Source organism: Manduca sexta, chromosome 18 (assembly GCF_014839805.1).
Source record: "Manduca sexta isolate Smith_Timp_Sample1 chromosome 18, JHU_Msex_v1.0, whole genome shotgun sequence".
NCBI classification, from domain to species: Eukaryota; Metazoa; Arthropoda; class Insecta; order Lepidoptera; family Sphingidae; genus Manduca; species Manduca sexta.
This window is the reverse complement of record NC_051132.1, coordinates 11,316,238-11,344,232: the sequence shown is the minus strand read 5'-3', so window position 1 is coordinate 11,344,232 and position 27,995 is coordinate 11,316,238. Positions and strand designations below refer to the sequence as shown.

General features: G+C 34.9%; 2 protein-coding genes across 2 annotated transcripts; one reads left to right on the top strand and one right to left on the bottom strand.

Annotated features, from left to right (window-relative positions):
• Positions 1 to 1,390: 1,390 nt before the first annotated feature.
• LOC115441664 (barH-like 1 homeobox protein) lies at positions 1,391 to 27,995 on the bottom strand. The gene is made up of 3 exons (XM_030166531.2): positions 27,585 to 27,995; positions 2,163 to 2,311; positions 1,391 to 1,967 (listed from the first exon to the last, which is right to left on the bottom strand). The coding sequence occupies exons 1-3, from the start codon at positions 27,904 to 27,906 to the stop codon at positions 1,485 to 1,487; spliced, it is 954 nt and encodes a 317-aa protein (XP_030022391.2). The 5' UTR covers positions 27,907 to 27,995; the 3' UTR covers positions 1,391 to 1,484.
• On the top strand, positions 7,243 to 10,060 carry LOC119189698. Its single transcript, XM_037440118.1, has 2 exons — positions 7,243 to 7,647; positions 8,209 to 10,060. The coding sequence occupies exon 2, from the start codon at positions 8,223 to 8,225 to the stop codon at positions 9,990 to 9,992; it is 1,770 nt and encodes a 589-aa protein (XP_037296015.1). The 5' UTR covers positions 7,243 to 7,647; positions 8,209 to 8,222; the 3' UTR covers positions 9,993 to 10,060.

The following is a 27,995-nucleotide window of genomic DNA, read 5'->3' as shown; positions in this document are numbered from 1 at the left end:
TGTCTTTCTTTCGTCTAGAAAATAGAAATAACTAAGACGCCACGAGTTGCGCCTGTTCATATGCTATTGTTAATCATGCAACGCCATCCAAAATTTTAGGTATCGTTTCTTATATTCGAGAGACCTAATCATCAAGATTCTAGAATCCACATATGTAAAGTATTGATCGAATTATCTACGCAGGGATTCCAACCCATTGGAAAAGCAGTAAAAAAAATCTTGGATCGTACGAATTATGACAAAACTGTCTAGTTACTGGAGTATCCAACAGTTTGCTGTGAGAGTAGAGCCACCGGACATGCTGGCTATACCATTATAATGGTATGCGGGAAATGTGTAGTAATGTTCTGATCACAATTTAGACGTATTGTTCTCCAAGCAGTTTAGACTAAGCTATGGAATTCAAATGGTAGCAATAAATTAACAGTGTTAGAACTTAGAATGCACTAATTATTCGATTCAGTGCTTTACATCTGCATTATTACATCTAATTAAAGGTCTAGCGTTGCATTTCTATAGAATTAGTAGCTACTTATTTTTATTTTATAGCAACTTCTTTGTCTTTCTTTTTTAAAGAAAATTAAAGTAGCTAAACCGAGTGCCAAATTGCTCACTGCAGAGAAATAATGCAGTCAGCGACATATCGTCGTTGGGTTCAGTGTAGCCAAAATACAAGGTATCCTATAAATATTTTCATTTTCGTTTTGTCTTTTAATAAAACCGACGAGTATGGGATAGAAGCGGGTGGTATCATACATTAGTTGAGTTGGAAATGTTGTCTCTATGGGATGTTCCATAAAGGCGGAGCGCGTAGTTGCGCGTGTAATACGTAGAAGAATAATGATTAAGTTTACGTCTTTAGCGCGAGTTTATTATAAGTGAAGTCCTAAGTGCTCAAAAGATTAAACATTGTAAACCGTTACATTCTCCTAATGTATCGATTTCGGCCTACTATTCGAGCGTGGTATCATCGGCCTGTACTATTTTGTAGATGACGCAAACCACACTGTTCGAAACAATAATATGTAGAAGAGATCCATAATTTCTCCATTTCTGCTCTACAAAATTACTATAAGAACGTTGACTTAAAAATGAAGTCGCTAAAGTTATTCGTGCCCGTTTAGAGGAGTGTAGGGAACAAAACGGTTCGCATCTAGAGAATATTATTTTTAAGAAATACACAAAATTGAATTTGAAATTAACGGAACAGCTTATTGCACTACTTATATAATTTTTAAAATTGTAATTATTTATGGGACAGGCACTTATAACAGACAAGAATCTACCTCATTCATTTTAGTATTATTAAAACGTATATAAATATAACATCTTGTATCCCGCAGTGTTCGCTGAGTATGTCTTCACATTAGGATTTAGTATAAAAAAAGATTGTATTGAAAACAATATACTGTATTATGTTTATTTGCACAATTTTTACAAGACGTAATACCACAGAGCATTACGCAATTCTATAGATAAATATCTTAAATACTAAAATTCTCTTCCAGTCTTCTCAAATGATCAACATTTGACTCTTGTGGTGGCGTGCTGTGGCTTAAAATATTATTTTTATACGTATCAATACTTCGTTGGGCCGTCGCCATGTTGTTGTAAACTTCACGGGTCACCAGCCGATTTTGTGGAGGGACTTTGACGCTACTCGGTAAAAACCGATCAGTAGGAAACGTCGGCGTGGGAATTAAAAATGGCGGCACGTCTGGCTTTGGCATACTTCTGAAGGCATTTCTCTCTAAAATGTGATTTTGTGTGACGGATTTAATCCATTGTTGTTGTTGTGTTGGTGGTAGTCTGTTGGGATAGTTGAAGACCCACAGTCGGTCGCCCACGAACATTGGCCGAGGGGCGACAATGCCCAGACTACTGTAGTATTGCTGCGCTAAGAGCTCTATGTCGTTCGTGTATTTACGTTTCCATTTAGTTCGTCGGTTTTGGAACCATATTTTAATCTGAAAAAGACAGATACGTTTAGTGGACTTTCAAAAACCTCAAATAAAAGTCTATTACTTAGGAAAAAACGACTCAATAAATGAATAAAGTATGCCAATTGATAGTTATAGGTTATAATACGTGCCATACTAAAATAACTCGTTTGTATTAAGGTGAATCTTGAGCATCTTGACCCTTATATCCCATGTAAGTACCTGTGTCTCCGTGAGCCTCAACTGCCTCGCCAACCTCCCTCTGGCGGCCACAGATAAGTATCTATTCTTCTCGAACTCAGCCTCTAAACTTTTGATCTGCTGGGCGCTGAATGCAGTACGGGCGCGCTTGCCTCGAGACGAACATATTCCTGTTGACAAAATATTTAATTTTCTTATTTGATTTGTTAATTAATTTATTATTACTCATTACTATTATAAGTAAATTTAAGTAAATACATTATTAATGCGAAATTTTGTAAAAATGTTTGTATATTTGTTAGAATTAAACGCAAAAACAACTAAACGGAGTGGATGAAATTTAGCCAGCAGGTAAAACGTGTTCTAGAGTAACACATCGGCTATTTTTATTCCGATAAATCTTCTTATTCATTAAACGATCATTAAATGATCTTATTTTTTAAACAGATAGCGCTTGCGGCGTAAATTGTTTTAGCGAATTATGCAGCGGGAAAGGCTTCTATGCGAGCGATGTCGCGAGCAGCCATCTAGTTTATCATAATAATATCAGTCTTGTGATATATAATACCTAGTATCTGTTACCATGCTACAAATACCTACCAACGAAATTCTTGGGAAGAATTAGAAGAAGCAAAAAATTAAAACCTACACACTTTGATAACATTCTAATCAAAGCCTACACACATAATTCGGAAAATACAGAGGTGCGTGCCATAGGAACTTTGAACGTGCGACCTATGTCTTGGCTTAAATTAATTACTTCAAAATTATTTGTACCAACCGTAATCTAGGTGAGGGTTCAAAGTCGATAAATTGAAAATTACCCAAAAATAATAAGATCTAAGTACCTACTCCTCAATATCTATCTCACATTTATAAATCGTAGTATGTGTACATGCCGTATGCAATTGGTAGAGCCTTATTAGTATTACCAAATAATCACTGAGACTCAAAACATTAATGCGATGAACGTCTTATGTGGCTTTTTTCTCTATGAGAAAGATACATTTATTTTGATTAAACCTATGTATAGGGATTACGAAATAACACAACGTTTAAGCGCCGGATATACATTTTTTCTTCCACCGTCGCGTCGTTAAAACATTTCCAAGCCACTTAAATATGACACTTACCGCAGTTAAATCATTGAAAATAAAACAAGACGTTGCATCGTGCTCCTTGTAATTTCTCTAACGATAATAAATGTTGGAAGCATTTATTTAGTACGACAAAATATATTTTCGGTCAAGAAAGTAAAACGGTAGGCATTTTAGACTTTGTTCCTTTGTGATAAAATCGTCACTTTTCAAAAGTTGATTGACGGTAGTTTTTGTGGTTGTTAGTGCATCCAAATTTAACGTACTAGAGGTCGATATGTAGGACATTTTTTTATTCGGTACGTTGCGTCATAAAGAAAGAGATATAAAAATATTAATTTAGTTTTTTGATTATTTTTTAAAATTTGGTGATTATTTAAAATAATCATTATTCTTTACTGGATGCCAAGTGAAAGTTGATTCCTATTAATGTGATAGTCACTTACAAAAAACTGATACGATTTTTTTCTGGAGCTTAGAAGTTTCATTGATCACGGATTAGGAAGGTACCGCGTCGCCGTGTCTTAGACTCTGTTGTTTAAAACTATGTGAACCTGCTCTATATTGGTGGGATTGTAAGCATTATTGCATTATTTTATTAGTACTTCGCGGGCTTTAGCTATCTAAATATAAAAACAATACAAATAATTCTTGTTTTTTATCAAACTAAAAAAGTTACTAGGCGTGCCGATGCCCATATTTTTTCATCTGCGATCTCATATCCATGTAGATGTAGGTCCAAATGTGATGTTATTATGTGGAGTTCTAATAAATCATAACATTAAAATGACATTATGTGACGCAAATACTTTCATGTAGTTATTTGTAATAAGCATCGATATCGACATCAATATTCCATATTCATATCCCAACCCTATCCTAATTAGTGCGTGCTTCAATAGGTGGCGTTGGTGTCGACCGATATCTAAGATGGCGGGCGCGTCGGAACAATGACATGTTGATATATCGCCACTAATTACTCACGGCGGGGAGGTGTTTATTGAAAATAGCTGTTAGGTGACGATGCGTCGTGTCCGCCACGATTTTCTACCGCATGACTTCCGTACGGCGGGATATGTGAGTGATTGGAAGTAATTCTGCGGTCTATATTAGATCCCGAATTAGAAATTGTAATGACAGATATTGTTCTTGGCTTGGTGTTACAATGTAGGTCAAATGTCTTTGTTATAAAAAGTATAGAAAGGTTTATGTAACGTATCCTTTTATATGTATGAAGGAACAGATTTTTCTTTAGAAAAAAAAGGGTAGTACACAATCGCCTCCATGGTTTAATGGCAGCATAATACCCACTTGAACTGTGAACCGTGACCTCACATTTGGGAACATAAATTTATTGGGATGTATCTATTTGGAAAAACGCTTGAGTTTTATTTATTTATTTATTTAATATTTAGGAAACTACCAGAAAATATCAAATATAAATAATTAAAGAATATGTTACAGAATCCAGCGAAGTTTCCACTAATAAATAACACAGGTATGGAAAGAGATAAGAAGATATGATATGGAGAGAGAAACATTAACATTAATTAAGATACAATGAAATAAAGGTAAAAAAAAAATAAAAAACAAACTTAAATAATATTATGCATAAAATATAAGTAGTTGGAGAATTAACAAATTAATTTCCACATAGAGTTACCCGGTATTTGGATTGGAAGTTTAGTCCCATCATTTTATTATCCGATAGACATACGCGCGGCGAAATGTGGAAGCTCTAGTTGCATCTTTACCTAATTTCTTATTTTGCTTCGGTGGTGAAGTTGTATTGCGTGCGCGGTACGTTTTATACTGTTGTTCTGAGCTCCCGGGTTCGAATCCCGGATCGGGTAATTAGGGTTTTCTGCTCACTATCCATCACGGGATGAAACATTTGGGGATAGCTGGTTGCACCTCTGCCTACCCCTTCGGGAATAAAAGTGTGATGTGTGTGAGTGCGTAATTTCTTATGAGTAAAAATCTAAGGAGAGCGTATACATATGTATGTAATACGCATATTCATGACCATCATCAGCCGCAGCCACAGCGGGACATGGGTCTCCCACAAAGATTTCCAGATTGGACTATTGGAAGCACCCAGCGACCTCCTACGACTTTTATGAGGTCAACTGTCTTCAATACGCATATTATAGAGAAATAATATTGTGATAACTATATATTTCTCATTAATTAATGTATTGTATTCAAATATATAGCTTCTATAAGATTATTGTAGAAGGTCCTTAGGAAGTTATTTACTGTAGAGTCTTGGTAGACTTGGAACCAAAATATTAAATATAATGTTACGCGCCGCTATCCTAGCCGATGACATCGGGCGTTTCCGGAAGTATTCGGCTGCGCGGGCAGGCTGGCAGAAGAGAAGATATGTCACGCGGCGACTATTCGATTATTATTCTCTCTGGCTGGACGTTGTCAAAAGAATGTCTAAAATTGTATTCTGTAATTATTTTGCTAATATAATGTTTACTGTAAAAGAGCGTTTTACATTCAGAAGTGGGATTATACAAATGATAATTTGAAGTTACATTGAATTCGAATGTGAAGAGAACTATCGGAATAAATCTGTGATGAATCATTGAATGCCAAAATTAAAATTACCAGATTCTCAGATTTTTAGTTACCATGGCAACGTCTACGTCTGTTGAAGTTAATATGTTGGGAATGCATATGGAATTGATGTCTGCACATTAGTACGATTAACGACATTCATAACAAAAACTTCTTTATGCCTGCTGCTTGGCTCACTGGAGAGGGTGTTTTCTTAGAAACTAAATCATTGGAGACAGGAATGACTGGAGTCATGTGAAGTCAAATTAGTGGCGCAACACTTCAGGCTGACAATGCGAACGTGCGTAACTGTTTATTTTATTTAATCTGATCTGTCTGTGGCCGTGAGCCTTTTGATAATATTCTATCTGCAGCCGTGACCATTTTGATCATATTCTGTCTGTAGCAATGACCATTCTGGTCATATTCTGTCTGTAACCATGAGCATTCTGATCATATTCTGTCTGTAGTCATGAGCATTCTGATCATATTCTGTCTGTGGCCATGAGCCTTCTGATCATATTCTGTCTGTAGCCATGAGCATTCTGATTAGTGTTACTAGGTCCTATTTGTTTGAAATCGGGCAACAGGTAAAACAAATCGGGATCCAGGTTGAAGGTCGAAACACAAAAAAAAAAAATACTGCAAGTCATGCTAATGTTGGTTTTCATTGCAATTTCTGTTTTAACATCGAATCATAGATCACGGTACAGTCGCGTCTCTAAACAACAGAACAAAATAAAACTATACCTACAGGGCTAGTGATGTGATATGTTGTTTATGTTTTTGATAATAATGTCTTTTGATAAATTTATTGATTTTCGGGACATTTAATGTCCCAATCAGTCGCAAATCGGGACGCGTCTCCAGAACTCTGATAACCGGGATATTCCGCGCACATCGAGACACCTGGTAACACTACGTCAGAACATACTCTGTCTGATTTGACTGCTTTATTTTACTGATCTGCTTCATTAATTCTGCCTTATTTAATTCCTTCTGTTTTTCTAGTTCTGTTTCTGGTTTAGTGTTTATATTTAATTATAAACTATATATAATATCTGTGAATTCATTAATCTTACATGGAAAGCTTACAGTCTGACATAAAGAGATTAAGCTACAATATACGGCAGGAGTACAATATTATGTGATTTGTGGTATACGAGGTTCCAAAATCCAGTCAACTGTGTTGATGTATAAATGCAATTTAGGAAAACAGAGTAAAAGAAAAATAAGACAGAGCAAACGTTGTTGTTTAGAAATGTAATATAATAATATAATATAACATACATATCTTCTGTTCCAGATACCCTCACTGATCTGGTTTGGAGCATGATAAAAAAAAAACTATTCTGTCTGTACTTGGACTCTGGATAAATTGAAAAGCACTGGCTTATTAATTGAAATGTTTGGTATTCTTACATAGCACTTACGCAATGGCTCTGAACAATTGATGCTCTCTAAGTATACTAATAAGCAGGGCCGGCCCGCCCTTATAGGCAAACTAGGCAACTGCCTAGGGCGCTCGTATTTGGGGGGCGGCATAGCAATGCGAGCGGCATCACCACTGAGCACGCGGATCGATCAAAAATGGTTCAATCAATCGTACGTACGCGCGACAGACGTGCGGCGCGACGCGCATCGCAACTCGCGGAGCGCGCCGCCGCCGTCCCGTTCCCCGCCGCACCCCACGCATGCCATCGCCGCCAGGCGCCAGTCGCCGCCGCGCCGCCCGCGCACTCTTAACTATCTCATGTGTTCTCCGTCAACTCTATGCGCTAAGTGAATTCCTCGGACTCTCATTGTGAATAATAATAATTGCAATCACCTACAGGCTACAAGTAAGTAATTCGTGAAGGTATTATTTTATTTAGAATAATAATTAAGTTTTTATTAATATAATTTATGTCTAATGTCCATACAGTAGGCATGCATTTTTCGAGTGTAATGACATCTGAAAGATGTATTCGCTTAGCGAGTATTATGAAATCTTTAGATCCTACATCTTGAGTGGAGAGAGTTTAAATTGAACCTACTTAGATGGGTTACACACGTTATCACACGTACCACTTCCAAAAAGTGCAGTGCTTAAATGAAACGGACGGTGTAGTCGGGGTGGGTTTTTTAATTAAATGCGCTTTTGTATCACGGTAAAATTTTTTATTTTTCGCTTAACACAAGTAACATAACTGTAGGTACTTCAAAACTCTCCATTACTCTTACGTCAATCTCTCAGCCAATCACAGATTGGTTATGGCCGGCGCATTTCGGATACGCGCTACGGTGAATAACGCGTAGGCGGGACACCTCGGCCTTTGCGCTCATGGCGCCTAGATGTATCCGGTATAACGGATAATTGTTGAAACTGATATTACACAAATGTCTTTTTTTTTCTGTTCCAGTCATTTCTTGAGACATGGCAGATGACAAAAAAATAATGTCTGGAGCACAATTTCGTAAGAGAAAATTAGAGAAACAATTATCGTTAGCAAAGCAAGCAGACTCGTTCAAGAAGTATCTTCGTCCAAATCTTCAAGAACCGCAACCATCAGGCAGCAATACAAATGATGATATGAAAGAAGACATAACCAATCCCACCACAGGAAGCTGTACTACAGAAGGTCCCGCTTTATTTTCAGCAAAAGAAAATACTCCACAACAGCGTGAAATAACCAAACAACCACAACCATGCAAAAGTACAAATGATGATATGGGAGAAGACACTAATAATCCTCCCACAGAAAGTTGTCTCATTTTAAACTTCAGTGACCCTGCAACATGGGATGTCTCTACTGATCATCTGCGGCAAATCCTCGTCAAACACGGGCCAGATCAAGTGAAAAATATCGAGTTCCCATTAGATAACCAGCGAAGAAAGTTTTCTACAGTGTATTATAAGAGAAAACTAGTCAATGGTGAACGTGTGCCTCGTTCATGGCTGCAATATTCAGCTTCAAAGGATTCTGTGTTCTGTTTCTGTTGTAAGCTATTTTCTACAGATGAAAAATCCGCTCTATGCAACAAAGGTGCGAATGACTGGAAGAATATTTCATATATATTATCAAATCACGAGAAAAGTAGTAGCCATTTAGCAAACTACCAACAGTGGAAAGAGTTAGAGCTTCGGTTGAGGACTAATAAAACAATCGATGAGGAAAATTTACGTTTGATAAGGGACGAGGAAAAATACTGGCAACAGGTTCTCGAAAGGTTGATTGCTTTAGTGAGAGTTCTAGGAAGCCAAAACTTACCTTTTCGTGGAACGCATGATGAACTATTTACTCCTGGCAATGGAATTTTTTTGAAAATGGTTGAATATCTAGCTTTATTTGATCCTATAATGAATGAACATCTTAGAAAAGCGAGTAACAAAGATATTCATGTTCATTACCTCGGAAAAAATATCCAAAATGAACTGATCAGTGTTTTGGCTAAAGCTGTCCAGGAGAAAATACTGGCGTATATTAACTCAGCTAAATATTATTCAATAATTCTAGATTGTACACCTGACGTTAGTCATGTTGAACAAATGACCATCATCGTTCGAATTGTCAAATTGATTACTGATGAACGTAAATGTGAAATCAAAGAATATTTTTTAGGATTTGTCCCTCTTGCAGACACCACCGGTGCTGGCTTAACTGAAAAAATTCTTGATCAGTTAAATGAGATGTCTCTCTCATTAGAAAATTTACGTGGGCAAGGGTATGACAACGGAAGTAACATGAAAGGTAAGCACAGTGGTGTTCAAAAAAGGATTTTAGATATAAATCCACGTGCTTTTTTTGTACCCTGCAGTTCACACACGCTAAATCTTGTTGTGAATGATGCTGCAAAATGTTGTCTGGCAGCGACATACTTTTTCAACTTGGTCGAAAAAATATATGTATATTTCTCTGCCTCAACCCATCGTTGGGAAGTCCTATTGCGTCATGTGCCTAGTTTGACACTGAAACCATTGAGCGATACAAGATGGGAAAGTAGGATTGATGCATTGCGTCCATTACGTTACCAATTAGCTGATGTGCATGATGCACTTGTGGACATTTATGAAGATCATACTCTGATTGGTGCATCTGGAAATCAAACTCGAATTGAGGCTCAGTCTATTGCTAAAAAATTGCGGATTTTAAGTTTGTTGCTTCACTTGTCGTGTGGTATAATATTTTGTTCGAAATTAATTTGACTAGCAAAGTTCTTCAATCCCAGGAATCTAACCTCAATACCGTTACAAATGCTCTTCTAAAAACGAAAACATTTCTTGAAAGCTGCAGAAGTGATTTGGGATTAGAAAAAATGCTAGTAGAAGCTAAAGAAATATCAGAAGAAATGAATATTGAAGCATCATTCGCATCAGAAACGAAGCCAGTGCGCCTAAGAAAAAAGAAAAGACAGTTAAGCTATGAAGCGGAAGATGAGCCAATATGTGATGCGAAAGACCAGTTCAAAATAAATTTTTATTTTGCTGTGCTAGATACCGCAGTAAATTCAGTTGATGAGAGATTTAATCAGCTAAAAAATATTAGTCATGTGTTTGGATTTCTCTACAACGTTCATGAGATGCAAAATAAAACTTCCAAAGTTGTTCTGGAACACTGCATAAAGTTGGAAGAATCTCTTAGTGATGGAAACTCTAAGGATGTTGATGCAACTGAGTTATGCAGTGAATTACAAGCTATTGCAAGAAGAGTACCAAATAACACTGCGCCACAAGACGTTTTAAATTATATTTGTGCAAATGGGCTTCTAGATAGCGTACCTAATTTAGTAACAGCAATAAGGGTATTGCTCACACTTCCCGTGTCTGTGGCCAGTGGAGAGCGCAGTTTTTCTAAACTTAAGGTGGTAGCTCAAGGTCCATTTTCATACATTTTGTTTCGGCTTTAATCTGGGTAACTAAACAAGTATTGGCAAGTAAAGAATTTAAATTCACGTCTAGTTAGTGATTAGTTCTCGCAGTTGAAGAAAAACGTAAAAATAATTAATAATCATGGATATTTCGGCCTTTAAAATTTAATATGACGAAATTTTAAAGGCAGAAATATCCATGATTATTAATTATTTTTACATTTTTCTATCAACTGAGAGAACTAATCACTAACTAGACGTGAATTTAAATTTTACTTGCCAATACTTGTTTAGTTACCCAGCCGGCCTAGCATGCGCACGACGACAAAATTTTGTCGACACTTTTTCTCGTGATTTTGTCGTTTATCTCTATATGTCTACCGACACTAACATGCGCGCTCATTTTCTCGACTTGTCACGAGAAAAGTAGAGAAAAATTAATGTTTTATTAATCTGTGGTATTTTTGTCTACAAACCCTAACATGGGCAAATAATTTTATCGTTTTTTGACACATGTAAACGAGATATTTGTCTTCTTTGATATTATACGAAGAGATAAACCGAGAAAATTATCAATTTAATTTATTCGTTAAAACGCGATGGTGGTATCTTACTATAGTAAAATAATATCGATATACGACAAACGAGAGGCGTGTAAAGTGGAAAGAAGACATATTATACTTAATTGATTTATGATATCCCTTTGCTACAAAACGAATGGCATTGTATATTAAAGAAAAGTTTGCTCCCGATTTGGAGTCTCAAGCCAAAGGCATAGCCGTCCGTTTAAAGGTAATTGAATATATTTATTACATACTTAATTACATAAGTAGCTGAGTTTAATATCAATTGAAGTATTTTGATTTATAGATAATGGAATCATTTTTATTTGTTTTAGGTGAGACGCGTGAATTTTACGTACAAGGTATGTTAGGGCTCTTAGATTGTACCCATATAAAAATATAACCTCCTAATGAGCCAGAAAGTGCACAATATCAAAAAATGAGGAAGGATGCCTGCAACACCAAGGTTCAACTGGTAATGTACTATTAATTAATTATTAGAGTTAATAGAAATAAAAAATGAATGTACTTTGAGAAATATCTTCACAATTAATACATAGCGTGTTACCTTTCATAAAAATGAAATTAGTGTGCCAACTAATGAGGTAATAAGAGCTATTTAATCAGATTAATTGCAGTTTTAATTTTGTTTATTTTAATACTACAAATACAAATGAGTAACTTGTTTTACCATAATGTTTTGCAAAACTAGTACCTATATGTTACCAAAAAATGTCACATTATGGATTCAAACAGCAAAACTCTTAATGTGAATGCCAGGTATCGGAGAAGATACTATTACTATGCAACTTAACAATATGAACAAACAATATCTTGCTTTATTTCTTTATTAAAAACTTCATTTACACTGATTGTATACTGATGGACTTAACAATAATGGATATATGGTTATACACTGTTTCAAATAGTTGTTTGACTATATTATTTTACCACTGGTACAACTTCACATTATATTACTATTGTTAAGTAACTGTAGGTAATGCAGTATTTTATGTTACAGTGTTCCAATGGAGGAAACTATTATAAATGACCATCATATGTGAGAAGAACCTGTACAATTATCAGTACCTGCAAGTGTCTCACAAGCAGGATGACCTCAATTATAATAAATAGATATTTTCCTATGTAAATAATGTATATTTTATTATATTCACATTTTAAATATCAAGATAGTTTTCATTATTACAACAAAATCTTCTACACAAATTTAGGCAACAATAGAATATTTCATAATAACTTGTTATACAACAAATTTCCTACAATTACTGTAATGAAATACTATGAACACTTACAAGAAACAGAAATTGCACTCTCAAGTAATTGCTGCAGTTTATTTATATTATTAATTTCCTAAACCAACAGAACAAGAACACAACAGAACAGAACCAAATTTCCTAACATACAGATGTTTTATCTAGTGTATAAATAAAGATACCTAACGAAATATATATACATGATATTAAGTATTTAAAAAATGTAGTTTTTCTTAAAAAAACTGGTTATAAAAATACATATTTTCATTAAAGTATTAAGTTCAAACCGAGCAACTAAAAAACTTTTTGGGAGTAGTATTTGGTAAGCTCTTCAACATGGGGTTGACTGCTGGGCTGGGGACATTCCAATGAATGTAGAGGCACTTGATTCACGGAACTAAAACAAAAAGAAAATATATACTTACTTCATATTTTAATAAACACTAACACTAAAAACATCAATTACCATCGAATAAGAACAAACTTGAGCTTTGTGGCTGCAAAGTTCAACTTACAACATTGGTGTTTTGCTAATAAGGTTATTGTTTCACTATACTTACATCAGTTGGGTATTTTGTGAGGCCCAAAGCCACAGCCATCTCCTTCCCGATTGGACTACTGATTCCATTAGGCATTATGGTACATAGTTCTCACGGCGGGGCGTAGTCACCCGAGGTAAAGTCCGGCTTGGGCACCATATACTCGTACAAATAATTGTCTTATTAGATTTTATTTGATTTGTGTCTTGTTACTTCGTACTCCAAAATAGGGCGGAGCTGTTAGTTTGTGTTAGAATCCTTATTATATTGTACAATATTATTATTAATTTTGAATTTGTTTACTTATTTACGTTTTTTATTTTACATTATGCTCTTTGTTATGACATAAACTGTCACATAAAACGTCAAAAAAAACCTAATTGGATCATAGATCTATAAAAATTGAATGAACTAAAACCATTGTAGCTATATTAGAAAATAAAATGTTTAGAATATATATTTCAATGGGCAACATCGGTTTGTCTTCACGAGTAAACTTATGTCTTCAACGAGGAATTTGTCGATCGTGGTGCGCATGTTAGAGAAAACGAGATATTTATCGACATCGACAATATGTCTACTCTCGTTCTCGAGATATCTCGTGATGCGCATGCTAGGCCGGCAGATTAAAGCCGAAACAAAATGTATGAAAATGGACCTTGAGCTACCACCTTAAACTGATTAAAACATATCTACGGTCCACAATGACTCAAGAAAGGCTTGTGGGGTTATCGACTCTATCTATAGAGCAAGAAATTGCTGAAACAATTGATTTAAAAGAAATGGTTTCTACATTTGCAAGAATGAAGGCAAGAAAAATTCATTTTTCATAAATTAATGTCTACAGCCTAGCAACAGAATCGTGTCATAAGACTATGCTCTAATTATTTGATTAAAAAATACACTTATAATCTGCTTTGCTTTAATTACCTGAACCCATGCCAGTACCTAGTAAAAATGTTTTTTGATCTTTGAATATGCTATTTCCGGGTTATTCAAAAGTACAGAATTCGCAGTTTTGTTTCTGCGGAGTTTTGTTTTGTCACTCTTTAATCGGTGTACCTAGTATTTTTTTTGTTGTGTTTTTTATGGGCGTCGTTCCAATGTTTTGCCTAGGGCGCCAAGTTTCGTTGAGCCGGCGCTGCTAATAAGGTACAATATGTGAGCACTGAGCAATATTTCTGCGAATGAATAAGGGTACAATATGGTGACTCTGAAATGGTATACTGGATTGTGTTGCCGTACTAGCTGTAACACTAAGCTTGGTTGGTTAACCTCCGCTCAATTTTTTGATAAACAGTGGGAATGGTAATCTGAGATTACAAAAATATTTGTATTTGTCTTTGAGTATTCTTGCAATTATGAAAATTGCTGTAGTTGTTTTTATTCCATGTTGGCCATGTTCTCTCTGTGCTGGTTGTTTATATAAGCGGAACATACACGTGTAGCTAACGCTGTACTTGAGTAGTGTAATTGTAAATCACATGTCTCCACATCGGCTTCGATCGCCAGTGACAGTTTTTTTTATAAACACTGGGGTAACGGTTAAGTCTGCTGGTTCTCTTAGTTGAATCTGGTCCAGTGTCTTGGTTATGCCTGCGATATAGAACCACTTTAGCGAGGACTTTATAGATATTTGACATCAAGTTGTAGACCTATAGTTATTTATTCAAACTGTTAAGATTTATAGTCTTCTTAGTGTTTCTTATATTTTAAATAATATCCCATTTAGGAAGTGTCTTGACACGCGTGGCTTAACTGACTATTCGACTCATAGTTACGGGGTAGACTGCGCTTTCAATTGGTTTTGTGTTATAACAAACGAAAGTTTTGAAGATCCCGAGATCTCTGTCGTATTTTTAGTTGTTTCGTCCGATTTGATCTTGAATGTTGCTATGCTCTCTGGAGTCCGTCATTCATCGAACATATTCAGAGATTGGTATGAGAGCCCAGAAGCAGTTTCTGTATCATTTTTCACACGTGAATAACCACTGCCACAGTTTACAAAGCTACGAATCTAGACTTGCTCAATTTAAAATCAGTTTTCTTGAATAAAGACGCGAGATGGCAGATATCATTTTTTTATTTTACAAAAATGGGTTAACGTTGACATTGATAACTCTGTTTTGTTAATGAAACTTAATTTTGCTGATTCTCGTTCTGGCAACCGTCTCCATAACAGAGTGACTTTCAATTTGCCAACACGGCGAATCAATTATAGTCATAACTTGCCTTTGTGGCGAATGTATCAGTCCACAATAATATGCTTCAAGAAATTTGTATTTTAGCGGTAAAGTACCTCAGATTAAGAAACTTGGAATAATAAATTCTGTCCCTAATTTGTGACTTCAACTAATTCGTTATTACTAACTCAAACACAATGTAACTTGTTTCCTAATTTACTTTTATTGCATGTAGAGTTCACTTCTCGAAAGTCGTGCACCCAGTTCTGTTGCTAATGTATCCGTTCTTAATTTGGAGTCTGTACATCTTATGTTATCGATTAGGTTAGAAGAGCTAGTAATAAAAAAATGTTATTTTCAATCTTCTTGTGTAGTCGTATAATAGTAATTGTTGTCCACTGACTTGAATTAATTTATTCTTAAGACCTCAGTCAATAACTATGTGAGTGTAGGTGTTAATAATGTCCCTGTTCTCGATGAGAAGTTCATTGCTGATGTTCTCTGCACCTGGAGTTTTATTTGACTACTTTTATGTTTCAGAGATTGTCTCCGGTACCGGTTCTTTAATGGTCGGATCTGTTGTTTCTGTAGTATTTCTGCATGTGTATAATTCTTGGATGCATTAAGTAGCTTTGATAGAGACTCTCGTATTGTGGTTTCTATTATGCCGTTTTTATCCTTTATGCTGGGGATCTAATCTCTTTTCGCTGTCTGTATTTTCCCGTCTTTTTTTTCTTAATGCCTCTGGTCGTTTGAATGCATTTTTTTCTGTGTTTATAATCTGGAAGCATGGCAATCTTCCGCATGTTAGTTTTAAATATTTTATTAATTTCAGTTATGACTTTTCTAACGCTTCTTGCCTTTATGCTGTGTTACTCGTAAACCATTTGATTAATTGATTTGATTGAGTTGGTATATGTTGCGTATGCTTATTTATATGTATGAATCGTGTGCTGATAAGTCCTTATTGTGTGTTTTATTATCTTGTGTGTTAACTTCCTTTGCGACTTCTATGGAGTTCTTTAGTTGTGCTTCTCATTCCTTTTCATTTGCTGCTGTCTTACTAATTGGAGGTTTTGCTTTGAAAGGTTTAATTGTTCTGGGTGTTATTTTAAACTTAAGTTTGGTTCTCAGCATTCTATGATTGCTACTAGTATTCAGCATTAACTGTATGTAAACTTGGATAAATAGAATGAAGGTCTTTGGTTGCTGGGAATGAAGTAAGAAAACGGGGTTTAGGTACTAACGAAAAATAAATTATATACACATATAGCGTGAAAGTTAATTGCAAAATGGATAAGTTGTTGGATATTGTGGATACGCAAGACTTGATTGGTTTATTAATCGATCAGAAATAGTTAGTGATTTACTGGTAAAAATGTTTAAAATATAAGTATCCGATTCAGTTCTGCTTTCTCAAATTTATGTTTGTGAATACCTTTGGTATTCACTTTGCAGGATGGCCGATGTTACGCGCCGCTATCCTAGCCGATGACATCGGGCGTTTCCGGAAGTATTCGGCTGCGCGGGCAGGCTGGCAGAAGAGAAGATATGTCACGCGGCGACTATTCGATTATTATTCTCTCTGGCTGGACGTTGTCAAAAGAATGTCTAAAATTGTATTCTGTAATTATTTTGCTAATATAATGTTTACTGTAAAAAGAGCGTTTTACAATAAGTATTAGGTAAACGTTTAAATCATCGAGTTTGGTTCGTACATAGATCTTGTTAATTGAGCGAATTCAGAGAAAACTCGCTCGATATTTATTCAAACGGGTGTATGGATATTACCCATATTTATACCCTTCTATGTATGTCACGGGTATGGTAGGGTTGAACACTTTGGAGTACAGACGCAACCTTTTGCTCTTGATACACTATTATCATCTTTTTATCATCAAAGTAGACAACCCTACAGCCCTTGAGCGGATTGGAATTGCGTGCACACCGGCTCGGTTTTTAGTTAGTGATGAGAGAGTGGAGGGCCCGCGTAGGCGCAGGAATCTGTTTGCATTGCCGCGGGGAGTGCGCACACGTCGCGCCGCGTCAGCACCTACCGCCCGGGCGGTCGCACTTCTCAATGCCGTGCACGCTCATCACACAGATCTGGATATATTTTATAACAAACCTTGTCATGTTTACAATAGTATTAAGTTATATTTAGAAACGCTTCAAAATGTTCCTTAGTAGTTACTTAAGTGTTGGAAATAATTTTAGTTATTTTGTTATTTGTTTAAATTTTATTTTATTGTTATCGCTGTCATAATATTGTTAGATTTAGAGTTAGATTATATTGTTAGATGTAAGTGTTTTGGCTAAGTGCTGTAAACTTTCATTGAATTATAATAAATAAATAAATAGATACCATTGGACCTAAATTGTAGAGACAGGAAAAGAAAGCGCTTTGATGCTATTATATCACAGAATTTTAACTACGTTTTTTTGTAGTGAGGGTACGTTGTCTAAACACAGCGAGATCCAAACATTAGCATTTATCAGCTGACCACCTGATAAGTGATACTTAAAGCGATCACTAATCGATGTTCCTCTGTAGTCTGCATAAGTGTACGCCCATTGCTGCGGATATTATTTATTAAAACAGAAGGGTGGAATATAAATGCAAATGATTTAATTATTATGTTTTATTAGACGGTCAGCGTTTCGCCTTATACTAGTGCACACAATTGAATGTCCATTGAAATGATTACCTTGGCTTTTTATACCTGTCATTTAACAGTTGGACGTCATCTCACGAACAATCAACGGCGGATCATAGGCAAATTGATATTGCTGGCTGGCTCGAGTGGAAGTTGCGGCATTGCACCACCGTGGCATGGCTGGCTTTGCTTGGAATGTGCTGTGTCGTTACATTACCTAATTATTTTTATAAATAATATAATAATAATATCAGCCCTGTATTATATACTTGCCCACTGCTGAGCACGGGCCTCCTCTACTACTGAGAGGGATTAGGCCATAGTCCACCACGCTGGCCTAGTGCGGATCCTAGTGGTAGACTTCACACATCGGAATTCCTATAGAGAACTTCTCAGATGTGCAGGTTTCCTCACGATGTTTTCCTTCACCGTTAAAGCGAACGATAAATTCACAAAAAATATTTTTACTAAAAGTTTATCATAAAATAATCATTGACGGATTCTACAGTAGCGTTCGTCAGCCGACAATCGGTATGAAACAATCCCGTCACTACTAAATGCAAATAAGATACAATGAAGACAAAAATAACTGCTGGTACAAACGATCGATCAAATCGTCCGCAATCATGTACCAGATAAATTAATTACCGGCTATAATTATCGCATCGTGGCTGAATGGAAAATGAATGGCAAAACATACTTCGACGAAAGGATCTTTAGAAAGTACCTAAGTAATAATGTGAAATAATTATTAAGAAAGGACCGAGTTACAAAAATTGAGATTTTGTTTTCTTTATACGTATGTGGCACCCAATTTTAGACGTTAAATTTTTTTTTCTCTAAGAAAATTATTTATATACCCCGGTGGCAGTTCATGATATTATCTATGTAATTTCCGGTGGTACTCAATGGTACAGTGGTTCCGGCTCAGCTCTACTACATTTTTACAACAGACGACAACAAATGACGCAGACTGAATTAGTTTCATTTGAAGTTTGGAAATTTTTATATTTTGGGATATTTTGATATACATAGTAGATACTATTGTGCTTTTATAATTATAACTATTTATATACTTATTGCTAAAAATATTATAGATATGTAGAGATTCCATATTTTCTTTTGAGCGGTTTATCCATTTAACATTAGGAAATTGTTATCAAGGTTGGAAATTCTAAACCTCGAGTGTTGTGGCATTGGATAGCTACTTCTTTTTTAGAATCTATTTCTTCATAAATAAATATATACTTACTCAGTTTGTAACTATAACTGTAGTTCTATAAATTAATTTCAAATATTTTGATGAAAATAGTAGGATCAAAATTAAAAGAAAACATATACTTAATCAAAACAAATTAAAAGCCAAATTCTTTGGAAATCCTATTTATTATTAAATCTTACTACGCGAAAAAATACATTTAAAAAAATACTCGCATACCGCATAATTTAATAGAATAGTAAACGTCTTCAAAGAGTTTTTATTATCCATTTGTGTTAAGGGTAACGTATGACATAATTATTTTTCTCCTCCCCCAATTATAAAGTTATTTTAAATAGCCAATAACTCGTTATAACGAGCTATTGGCGCGAGAGAAAAAACATAAAATGTTAATTTATTTATGAGCTGGCAATGATAAAGCAAGTCGAAATGTTTCTGTGTTGCCGCCATTCTGAATTCAAATTAGCCGTTTGAATTGCTCTCGGGACGATCCTCACGCGCATTCTAATAAAACTGTTTAGATTCACGTTTACAAACTTGTGTAGGGATGGCAGTTGAAAATGTGATTGTTCTTTGTATGTATACTTTTTTGTCGCTAACTTTTATATTTATATTTTCCTTTCTTCACAATATCGATTAAATAAAGTTCCTACTTGGTAACTGGCAAAATCTATGACCATTCGTTTCCTTGATTATACCCACTACACTGCAATTTACTTTTGTATCACGTGGTTGTTTTCTTTAGGTACAGAAAAAAGACTTCCCTCTTAAATGTATCCATAGTAGAATTAAACGTTACTAACTACGCAAGTCACGACTCATCTGCAATACAAAAGTTACAGCTTGAGAGATTTCTTGTTATGAATAGATTACGCCTTTTTTTTTCGATAAGAAATTGATCTACCACTACCGCCCAGCTTTCATGAGGGTCCACTGTCCCTGACTGTCTGATCCCTTCGTTAAGCCGACCGGCGAGATTCAGAACGTCGAGCGACCGACCAGGCCGAATCCTAAGTTAAGGACTCAAACATTTAATACAACCTATGCACTGTAACACCTTCTAAAACTACGAGATGGTAACTTTATAACGCATTAGAAACGATTGCAGGCTTTATCTGACGGTAGTCAGATTCAGAGTCTAGATTTCGTACACAATTGACCCTTCGCGGTGCCGCTCAATGTAGCCTGTCTCCTCATGTGTGAAGGAAGGTGGATTTTCAGAACTTTTTAGAAGTTAATGGCAGCGTAAGGCCTATCTGCCACGCTGATACTGCACGTGATACCGATCACTAATAATGTGCAATGTGAACTAAGGGTGAATAACAAGAAGATAACGTTGCAGAAGTGGGCCTCTGGCATGACAGGAAGATGTGTTAACATCTGCTATTAGAATTTCAACTTTTAATAGTATATTGATAGGCGTTTATTCATCCCCTACCTCTATAGTCAATTTCAAAATGAACGAATAGCGTTGGACCTTCAACTAAAAAGAGATCTAAAATACATACGCTGATCCATGGTATTTTCAGTGTTAATTCCAAAAAAAAAAAAAAAATTTAATCATCCCTGTCGAAACTATTAACTCTACGTTAAATAATATACCTATACAAATATTATTTAAAGTTACGACGGACAGAATATCAAAATAACCAAGTATACAAACTTCATAAAACTGTGTAGCTAATAAATAACGGGCAACCCTTTTCGACTTACTTAACCGCGCCGTGATGTCTCATTTTCTAAATTTGTTACGAAAAGACAAATGCACACGCGTCCCGGGCTCTCGTTAGCTAAATCACTCTGCCCGCAATCATTCACCGTGGTGCGACGAAAAAAATAAATAAACATGAAAGAAATGTCTGCCGGCTGAAATTTAGTAAGTGCCCGTGCCTCATTAAAAAGCTGTAAAGTTCTATTAACAGGGGAAAGCGCGTGCGTCACCACATAACGTTAATCTTGGAATCTTGGATAGAATTTCTTGATTCCTTAATCCTTATTATCAAATAAAATCCAATGCATTGGGACTTTTTGTACCTGTGGTAACATATCTTTGTACTCAATTTTTAATATACAAATTATCAAAATTGTATTTTTGTCTCAAAACTAACATAAATCAATCTTGAAAGTAGTTAAACTGTTACGTTGTGTGGGGTAAAAGCGATTACCGGGTTACTCACTAGGTGTCGGTATTGTCTTTATGACTACTTTGATTATTGGCTTTCAGGTAATCAACTGATTCTAGCTCTAAGTTTCCATCGGTAAAAATAGCACATAGAAAAAAACAGCAGAAATTTTCAAATTAGGTAAATAAATAAATCTGAAATTGTTCTTAAATTTAAAGCGGCTATGTTTTACGAGTATTTAATTTATTTATTGTCATTGTTATAACCACTTAAAAAAAATGCTTTATTCATCACGTAGGCGAACATAGTTGCACTTATGATACATAGTTGCATTTAATGCAAATGTTATGTTCCTATATAAAGATCTTCCGCTACATGAGATTAATGGGCTATTTGTTGTAAATATTCTAATTAAATCACTAAATTAACTGCAGTTATTTCCATCTATTGCATGCTGTTCTCCTAAGATATAAGATGCATATTGCTTTTTACCATATTTTTCTGGAGATCTTATAATAAATAAATAAATCAGAGAAGAAAAAACTGAAATACCTATTTAGTTTAATTGGTGTCAAAAATAAACAGCCAGCATCTACCCCGTGTGCACAGCGTGGCATCAAATCGCGCGCGAAGGCGTCAACTGTACAGTTTTTTTTTACCATTTTTGTCATTATAACTCACTCTCACGTTACTCGGAGATCCGTTTTCGTTGATTTATTAGTTTAAATGTTTCAACACTATAAATCCGGTGAATATGATATCTATTTGCATTCCAAAAAAAAAAAATTTTTTATGAATGTAACTTGAAAACGTATCGCGGTATGAAGCCATCGTCCTTTATAATTAAGAAACCAAAATTCTTAAAAGTGCTATATGGTTATAATCCAATCCTAATCTTCTAACTAATGGACCTACCAGGACCTATTTATAATATTGTATGTATATGTATAGAACATATTAAGTATTATATAATATTTACTTAAAATTATAGCGCCTTCTGTCACACCGCAACTGATGTACTTATTTTTCTTGAAAATAATTTGCATGTTAGTGATATCCTATTATTGACGAAGAAATTATTGTAATAGAGTCAAAATGGTTATGTATAGTAAGTAAGGTGTTGGATGTCCGAATAATAAAAAAAAAAAAAATTTTTATCTGGATAAGAAGAAGACGACGTAGATTTACGTTAAATATCACAAACAAAAATAAATTCTACTTCCATTTGAGAGTATCAAGCTCTGTCCATTATTCTAGTCTTATAAGATTTCATTATTAATTGCTACAATGTTCTTTTTGCAGAACCTAACAGTTTCATGCACAGCTGCTTTACAGCGGAAATAGACAATGCAGTTGTACTTGACTACCTAAGTAGACCAGTGCCATCAATTCTTGTGTGTGTAAGATGGACTCTACAATGGCGAAGAGTGAAATTTTCCGAAAGGGAACCCGAAACAATATACATGTGTAATATGTCTGTAAACCGTTCTGATGATGATAAGATTTTACATAATTTACGAATGGGAAGGCGGCAGGAATCTGGTTATATGGACCGTTCGCCACTGCTGTCTAGAATAATATCCATAATTTGATTTATCATCATTCTTATTGGGTTTTTACCTAATGATTCTAAGTAAGTTATCTTTGAATGGTATAGTACTCTTTGCCTCAGAAACGAATATGGATATAATAGAAACTTAGAGGCGAAAATACGGCAACCTGTATATTAATAGTGATTTTCATTCCCTATCAAAACAATAAGTACTTCATGCTCATTAACGTACTGATCTTGTTTAACAGCTATACTCAACCTGCGGAATACTGAACTTTTACGTTTAGCCCGCTGCATTTGTATTTCTAATTAGCCCGAATGACAAAAAAAATACACTAAAACTAAAGAAACTTTTCCGAAGATGACTTGAGCGGTAAGTATGCTTATTCTATAAAAAAAATTACATTTATTTAATTTTAGATACTTATTATTAAAATAAATAAAATGTTAAATTTTAATTACGTTTTAAGATACTAAAGTAAATATGCTAATGAATTTTCTGTATTCTGAGGCACAATAACTATGACGTCTTTGAGGGATTAAAGAGAGGCTGATTGCGGTGGTTCTTTATAAAACTAAAATTGAATATCAGTTAATCATATTAATCATTTTATTGGTTTTATCGGCGGCCCCACATATCTACGTATGTGTTACTGTAGGTTGGAAGAATGTTTAGGTCGCGCACCTAAAGGAATGAAGCTATATCTTAACTAGATGTCTAAAAATGATGAAAACAGGTTAGAGAAATCTTAGAAAAAGTTGCTCGGCATAGTCTTGTTAAAATACTTCGATCATATTATATTGTTAACAATGCAACCGCAACCTCCACGTGGACACAAATATACTGACCAGGAGGCACTTTATTCAAATTCAAATAGCCAGCACATGTTATTTCGATCGCATTATGAAGCACCCGAACACGTTAGTCCGTAAAAAAATGATTTATACTCTATTAGACGTGAGACGACCGCGTTACGTTCTAACTGACCCAGAGGATGCCATTCCTGTGGCTATTTGCTGTAAGAACGAGATTTTAAATCTCATACACTCCACAAGACTGCAGATTCCTCCTCGCTGCCGAGGGTCTCGCTGTGTTCTCCGTCCCTCCGACCCTTCTAATAGTTCTAGCCCGCATGCTGAAGAATAACGGTAACGGATAGATAACTCGTTTCATCGTTGATATCTCTATCCTCTCTTAATAGCCGTCCTGAACCGAAGTTCGTAGCCCGTTAGTGGGTTGCCTTCAGCTTGGTTCCTTAATTTAAAGGGTTGCAAGCGTCTAAAGCGCTAATCCGAATGGCCGGTGTGTTCGTATCAGTCTACCCTTGTCAGGTTAACAAACGTCAGTTATGTTAAGAAAATTATATTATAATCGAAGTACTCCTACTTTATTTGTTTAATATCGTATCAAAAACGTATGAGCTTCACAGATTTAACTATAAATTACGTGATAGCAAAACTTTTAAAATGACTCGTGAAAATAGTGAAGTCGTGTGACTACTACAATTTCTGTAGCTCTTCTGTAATTATACTACTGATTGATGAAACGAGGAAACCGCTCTGACAGCAAGAGACATTGCTGCTCTTATACAATAGTTTAAAAACTACAGGCACCGCACTGCATTTGTCATCCTAATATATAAGGTTTTAAGTTTGCTAATTTCCAGTAATTATACTGGCTACAATGTCCTTCCAACCTGAACACAATGGTGCATGCGTACTGCTGCTTGGCAGCAGAAACAGACTTTACTGTTATACACCCAACCTCTTGTATATGAAGACTTACATACTTATGTATGTGGTATTTACCACCTAGAAATTTCTATTTTTTTTTTTATGTGAATAAGATGGTGCAATATATAAATAACTATGTTTACAATTTCTATTCAAATCACTTTTTTAAGGATTCGTCCGAGTGGTAGAGTCTTTAATAAAATTTACTTTTTGGACAACCAACGCCTCAGTCCGCTCCTTGACCATGAAGTTTGCAGTATTCAAAGTTACAGGCAAAAAAATTAAATAAAAAATCGCGAAAAATGTGTAACGTACTTTAAATCCTGTGGTAGAGTTTGACTCTACTATTTTCTCCGTCGATATACTTTACACTGTGGACATATCTGCCAACTCGGGGCTTTTCCATTATAATATTACGAGGCAATTAATACCGCCTATTTGCAATTATGAATGTTTTCCTAATTCCTGCTGGTAATAAAAAATATTGGGAGTATTTTCAAACAATAAGGGCGTACGAATCCACCTAATATTTGTATAGTTTTTATGCCGGCGCCACACATAGCGAAAATATTTGAACGCTTTTTTGAACTCATGGGTGGTACAGGTATTTGCGTATTTGTGCAAAGTTTGTTTAAATGTTTGCGTATTTGTCATTCGGTATCGGTTTTTCGACCACACATCAAAGCGTTCAAAGTTATCGAGTTGCTTGAAGGAGATCACTAACCAAATTTAAATTTTGTAAAAAATCAAATTTGGTTAGTGTCTGTAACTGTGTTCAAATGTGTGGCAAAGTCTTTGTTCAGATATTTGTCTGTGTGTGGCGCCGGCATTACACAAACTAAGTACTTATTGTCCCAAAAACATTTTAATTTCTTAAAAATATTTCAACCGTCAAAATCTTTCATGCACATTGAGTACTAAGCAATACGAATGAAAGAGTGCTGATATGTCCTGATAAAATTCTAGAGTCGACGCTATGGTATCCCATGCGTTCAGATTAAAAATTCCACTCAAATTGCTGCATGTGAATAGTGCAAATTCTGCGATACTGCTTATGGTTAATAATATTGTGTTTTTTTTTTATAAATGCGCATCGGTGATCAGGCAACGAAACTTTCGAATTCTTTGTATTCTATATACAGGATCATTTTGAAATTGCGTTACTATAGTAAACCACATATTCGTCTTTACCTTTGCTGACATTATGCCAAAAATCAACCATGAATAACGAATATTTTCACCAAAATTCTTGATTTTAGTTTTCTGATATTTTTATCATTTTATAGTCGTGTACGTGAGTGTATTCTTAACTGAAAGTATGATGTTCTCGTTGCGACGATTTCTCTTAGAGGAGTAGTAGTGGCTTTAGGGCGCGTAAAATTTAAATTACTTTTTATTGATAATTATTTTGTTCGAAATTTAAACTTTTTTATTTCAAATCTGTGCTCAAATAACTTATTGTAAAGTGTTATTTCCAAGTAGATAAATTGGAAATAACACTTTACAATAAGTTATTTGAGCATAGTACGTGGTTTCATTTAGTAACAAAATATCAAAATGACCTGTATATAAAAAATTATCTCTATTTCCCCTAGTCACGCCATAACTTGAGAACGACTTAACCGATTTCATTGTACTATTTTTTTTAATTTTCTTATACTTAAAAGATTTTTAGAGGAAAAAAAAAACAGGAACATTGCGCAGAAAATTAGAAAATGTTAGAAAACTTAACGATTGTTTTGACTTGCACGTTCATGGAATATAATATATAATTCTTCTGTTCGAGCGTGTCACCGAATTCTTCATAAATTGTTGCACTGATTTTGATAAAAAAAAAATGTGTATTCTGGCGGGTCTTTATTTCTTTTTTAGATACAGGAGGAGACGCAGAACAACGTCTATCGGGGCCACTAGTTAGTTATAAACTTATAATCTATTATGGGGCTCATAAATCATATTATGATGGTGATGAGGGTTTAGTTGGTTTATGTCATCAGTCTTTGCGTCAGATGGGTAACCAGTTTATACAATATACATTGTACTCACACAAAACTTTTTTTTGGTAGATCAAAAAAGTGCCACCTATCCCAGGCAGTGGCTACAACTTTACGATACAACCTAGTTTAATCAGTATTTAACTACTAATACGAAGATGTGTAAATGATTGACTATTTTGTCACTTTCTTCATTACGTTACCTAGTGTATTATTATTTTGCTGGCTGACTATTTCACAATTCTTTGTTATATTATTTGCACAAATTAAATTATATCATAATAATATGATTTTTGGTAAAAATTTACAATAATTCCGAAATATAAATGAAGCGGAACCATAAATTATTATCTTTTAAAATGTTTACTAACACGAACATTTAAGATCTTGTAATAGTGAGCCAGCAATATGTCTCTGTGCAATAATTTGGTGTTCAAAAATCTTTATATTGATTGAAGTATTTAATGACTACTTATAAATTTTTACTCGTAAAATCCACAGACAATTATAGGTATTATATTGACCACAGTTCCATTTGAAATTTGGGAAAAATAAAAATTATATTAGAATGTAGTTTTGGAAAATGCGCACCTATGGCAAGCAACGGATTTCAACTAAAACCTGTGCTTTTATTATACTTACTACTAAAGACATTTTTGTTTAAACGCGCTCTATTTGGAATTATAGGTTTCGTTCTGATATATTTAAGTATTAATTATTAAATTTATTTATGAACTATTTTAATTTAAATTCATGGGTTTATGGATTAAATTTAATGGTCGAATTTTGATCACTGGAGGCCTTCGACCACTATTTTTATAATAATAGAAGACACGGCCATGTTTTTATTTAAGTTTTTATTTTACATTTATATCAACGCGTCGGATGTATATTATATGACCATTAATTTTACTAAAAAATAAAATAAAATAGGGATTTATCATTTAAATTGCAGGTTTGAAGATACAAATTATTTCACCATCATTTATAACGAATTATTTCACCATCATTTATTGTCACAATATTTTAAATAAGCAGGTACCTAATACCTACATCATAATTCCACACGCAAATAAAATAAATAAAATGTACCTGAATGATAATCATTCGTCTTCATATCCCCAAATTCTGGTGCGTCGCCCGCTGTCGAACTCTCGACATCAACATTTTCCGAACTGCCGTTACTGATCTCATCGTCCGAATTACCTAACTCACTAGCGTTGAAATCTTTAAAATAATTACTATTCACACTCGTAGATGGTTGCACTTCACTGTTAATAGGTTTTTCCGCATGATTTATTTTGTCTGCAAGCAAATTTTCGATAGAAAACGGTAATTTGGCATCGATCTTAACTATCTTCTGTTCGTTCTCTTCCACGTCCATCGCACATTCAGTTTCTACCGTGGAACTCATGTCACTGTGTTTCCCGACTGAATTTAAGGAGTTCACCACATCTCTATCAACGGTGTAAGTCAAACGGTACAATTTAAACTAATAAACTA

Coding starts and splice junctions, on each gene's coding strand:
- LOC119189698 (XM_037440118.1), top strand. CDS start 8,223: ATGGCAGATGACAAAAAAATAATGTCTGGAGCACAATTTCGTAAGAGA.
- LOC115441664 (XM_030166531.2), bottom strand. CDS start 27,906: ATGAGTTCCACGGTAGAAACTGAATGTGCGATGGACGTGGAAGAGAAC. Junction 2,312..27,584: donor GACGAATGATTATCATTCAG/GTACATTTTATT, acceptor TTTTGTCAACAG/GAATATGTTCGTCTCGAGGC. Junction 1,968..2,162: donor TGAGGCTCACGGAGACACAG/GTACTTACATGG, acceptor TGTCTTTTTCAG/ATTAAAATATGGTTCCAAAA.